General features: G+C 44.7%; 1 protein-coding gene across 1 annotated transcript; it reads left to right on the top strand.

Moving 5' to 3' along the window:
- Positions 1 to 698: 698 nt before the first annotated feature.
- On the top strand, positions 699 to 3,354 carry fgf6b (fibroblast growth factor 6b). Its single transcript, XM_054739775.2, has 3 exons — positions 699 to 1,239; positions 1,700 to 1,803; positions 2,954 to 3,354. The coding sequence occupies exons 1-3, from the start codon at positions 927 to 929 to the stop codon at positions 3,128 to 3,130; spliced, it is 594 nt and encodes a 197-aa protein (XP_054595750.2). The 5' UTR covers positions 699 to 926; the 3' UTR covers positions 3,131 to 3,354.
- Positions 3,355 to 3,784: the final 430 nt, after the last annotated feature.

Below are 3,784 nucleotides of genomic sequence, written 5' to 3'. Positions count from 1 at the left end.
CCATCCATCCATCCTGATTGCTCAACACCAATGAAAGTCAAACTCTCACACGCTCCCTCTCTCTCTCAGGTCTCCCATGTGAGGAAGAGAGCAAAGTTAAGCTAGTCAAGTTGTTTGGAGGAAACATGAAGACACGGGTCAGTCCCGTTTCAGAATAATATAACGGCTTCAAAACCAGCTGGAAACTATATATTTTTATTTATTACAACCCAGTAATTAATAACTTAGAGCTTCAACCACAACATAACTTATGTTTGAGATTAAGTTTCATAAAATAAGAGAAACAACATTCATTTTGAACCACTTGGATTTTGTTAAGGTGTCAAACATTAGTATATTCTTTTGCATTTACGATATCTTAGGAACATTTTAAAGAATAGTTCTTAATTTTATTCTACAACCTCGAATTTTGCCAAGGCTTTTATTTTGAAACGCAGCACAGGAAACCCCTTGTCTTATCCTTCCCTACTTATCTGAAGTTGGAGTGAAGGTTCAGCCCCCCCTCCATCACTCGCATCAGATCAGCTGCTGAGGACCTGGAGCCCTCTCCTCCTCCCATCTCCTACTCTCACTGGGGGCTGCATGCAGGGTGAAGTCACAGTGATGTCATTTAGGATGTGAGGGAGTTGGGGGGCAAGGTGTGTGCTGGTTTTGCGTTGAGTGGTGTCCCCCCCTCCACGGCCAGCGTTGCCTGTAACACAGAGGCGCGGAGCGGCGAAAGATGGTCATCGCCACCGGCACCGACTCAAGCTCCAACGCCTTCTGTCCTCGTCCTCTTCCTCAGATCTCGGGCTATGGCCTTGATCCCAAAATAAGCCTCTACCGCCACCATGCCAAAGGACAGAAAATAAGAAGAGTTGCGTTTTTAAGACAGGTAACTTTGTTGCCCAAAGGTGAACTGGATTGCGCAAAGGTGCCTCTACAGTATGCGCAGCGGGGCCGGGACGCACTGGCCGGGGCCGGCTGCTCTGGTACTCTGGACTTCTCTGTGGGGAATCGCTTCACCCTATCCGATTCCGAGCAGGACTAATGCCACTTTGTTGGAAAGGAGGTGGGAGACCCTCTTCTCCCGCTCCTATCTGGGTATAAACGGAGGTAAATCGGAGCTGAACTGGGAGAGTGACTATTTGCAAGGCATCAAAAGAGTGCGGCGACTGTACTGCAACGTGGGCATTGGGTTTCACCTGCAGGTGCTCCCGGATGGCAGGATAAGCGGTGTCCACAGTGAGAACCCATACAGTGAGTTGCATCCGGACTGTGCGGTGCGTGTGACTCGCTGTGTAAAAGTTAGAAGCCTTCACTTTGTCTTGCATGATATTTAATAAGCAATGTCGGCACGGATGAAAGTTTCCGAAAGCAAAAACAGTATGCAGAGTCTTGCATCCGTGCTGTGCAAAGAATCCCCCCAAGCCAAATACATGACATGCATACCGGACTTATTTTTACCCTGCGTCCCCTGCAGCGGGACACGTCCCTCTCAGCACGCTGTAAACTTCACTCACGCTGTCTAACGTGCAGACTGAGTGGGTCATTTGCAAAGAAAGGGCTAATTGAGAATCATCCAAGTCGCAATGCACCTGCAAGGTTACACCCACCTCTGCTGCATGAGTCCACTTTCCTCCCCCCCCCCCCCCCCACCCCCCACCCCACCCCACAGGCGCAGCGTCACCTTGCTTCCCTAACATTGTGTTTCATTCAGGTCTAATAGAGATCTCCACCGTGGACCGAGGGGTGATCAGCTTGTTCGGAGTGAGGAGTGAGATGTTTGTCGCAATGAACAGCAGGGGAAGGCTATACGGAACGGTACGTTTTGGTGCACAACATCCTGCTGAGTGAGTTCAGGGAGTTGCTGCATCCTCCACTTCATGTTTGTGATGCTCTGGTGAAAGGTGGAGTTTCACAGCAACGCAACTTTGGAGAATCGGGTCTGGTTTACGGATGTGTCAAAATCGGAGCAAAAGTCAAACTGATGCGACAGAAAATTCTCCTTTTTTATCACTTGGTTTGTTAAATCTTTAAACTTGCGCTCAAAAAACTCCTATACATAACAGTTACATTTCCCAGTTTTAAAACATCATTTCAACTATTTGAGTTGCAAAAACGTTTAAAACTTAAAAAAAATGTGTTTCCCCCTTATGTTAGATGTTGCTTTTCGCATATTTAAAATAAGAATTTCATTTTGGTTTGTTCTTATAAGTCAAATTAAAGTTATGTCCAGATAATGTCATTTATTGTGTTTTATTTTGTTGTTTGTTGGTTTCACAGTTATTCATACTCCTGCTGCTTAGAAATTATTCTGATGAAGACTGCAAAATTGCTGAAATATGATTTTCCTCTATTTCCATTTTGACCTTAAAGGGGCATTATGGAAGTTTGACAGCCAAAACATGTATAGAAATAATAAATTTCTTCTTCATACATTCTCCTGCAATGCCCTGGTCCTGTAGAATGAGCCCTGGCATTTTTACTGTGATTGCCTGTTTTTCTGTAAAATCACAGAAAAAGAGAGCTGCTCGGGTCGAGCAGGCTGCTTCACGCTCAGGCATAGCCCGTAGCATTTGCTATCCGTAGCTTTAGCAGCAGAGAGAGAGGCAGTGCCACTTTGTCGCTGTTCCTAACGCCATAGTGACAAAGCTAGCTACATTTCTGAGGACCCTTAGCTACTTTCTGTAGAACTTTCTTCTAGATATTTACTGCAAATTAGCAACAAAATAGCCATTTTCGCTCCGAACCGTTCTTTGAACGTTGTTATTATTTTTAATCAGTTATTTGGATGTTTATGAGGTTTACGTCCACACTAGTGTGTACATTTTCTTTTAGAGTAGAGTTTTCGAGTTAATTCTGGAGTCTGCTAAACTTTTTCCTTCTGCTCCATTCACAATCAGTCAGTAAACATGTGGAAACGACATCAACTTATTGATCTCACGTTTCTTTCTGTCCTCTGCTTCTCCAGAGAGTCTTCAGGGACGAGTGCAAGTTCAGAGAGACTTTGCTGCCCAATAACTACAACTCCTACGAGTCTTTTGTTTACAAGGGCTTCTACATCGCCCTCAGCAAACATGGTCGCATGAAGAGAGGCAACAAGGCGACCACCGCCATGACTGTCACACACTTCCTCCCGCGACTATGAGAGAAAATGACAATTACTGAGTAATTTGCACATGTGGATGTTCTTCCAGGTAATAAAAAAACGCAAAGTCATCATATACGCACCAAATGGACTGCAGAAGCAAAAGAAAACGCAAATATTTATTCTGTTTTACACACACACAAATATATAAAAGTGTGTGTATATTTTTGGATAGCTGTCTTTGTATATATGCCATACTGTGCTGCTCATTGTTTTTATAGAGGGGAAAGCTGAAGCCTTGGCCTGTCTCACTTTACCTTGGTGCTTGCTGTAACACGTCACTTACTTTTCTGAGATGGAGGGTGAGCAATATTCTGTGCTTTTAAAGAGTGAAATGAATACCTTTTATTACCTCAAAGAACCACGTTACCAGAGTACGGGATGCATGGGCTTCTGCTGCAATGTCTGCTAAGTTCATCGTTTTGTTCGAACCTTTGGATGTTTGACAGTTCTCTGCTCGTTTAAAGATGTCCTCCAGCGGAGGGGGGACTTAAATGCACTACCTTTTCTGCACGATTTTAAGGTGCCTTGGTGTTCCCACTTGTTGCCCCCTTAAACCTCCGTGTAAAGAGACACCCGGAGGAGTCAGAAATAGGGCTGACACTTCAGAGAGGGCCTCAGAAGAGGAGGAGGGGTTGACTATTTTTGGTTTAT

This window comes from Nothobranchius furzeri, chromosome 1 (assembly GCF_043380555.1).
Source record: "Nothobranchius furzeri strain GRZ-AD chromosome 1, NfurGRZ-RIMD1, whole genome shotgun sequence".
Taxonomy (NCBI): domain Eukaryota; kingdom Metazoa; phylum Chordata; class Actinopteri; order Cyprinodontiformes; family Nothobranchiidae; genus Nothobranchius; species Nothobranchius furzeri.
The sequence above is the reverse complement of the archived record's forward strand: the minus strand, read 5'-3'. Positions and strand labels throughout refer to the sequence as shown.

Excerpts from the sequence above, each read along its gene's own strand:
- fgf6b (XM_054739775.2), top strand. The coding sequence starts at position 927 with ATGCGCAGCGGGGCCGGGACGCACTGGCCGGGGCCGGCTGCTCTGGTA. Across the intron at positions 1,240-1,699 it reads CCACAGTGAGAACCCATACA|GTCTAATAGAGATCTCCACC; the intron begins GTGAGTTGCATC and ends TGTTTCATTCAG. Across the intron at positions 1,804-2,953 it reads GGGGAAGGCTATACGGAACG|AGAGTCTTCAGGGACGAGTG; the intron begins GTACGTTTTGGT and ends CTGCTTCTCCAG.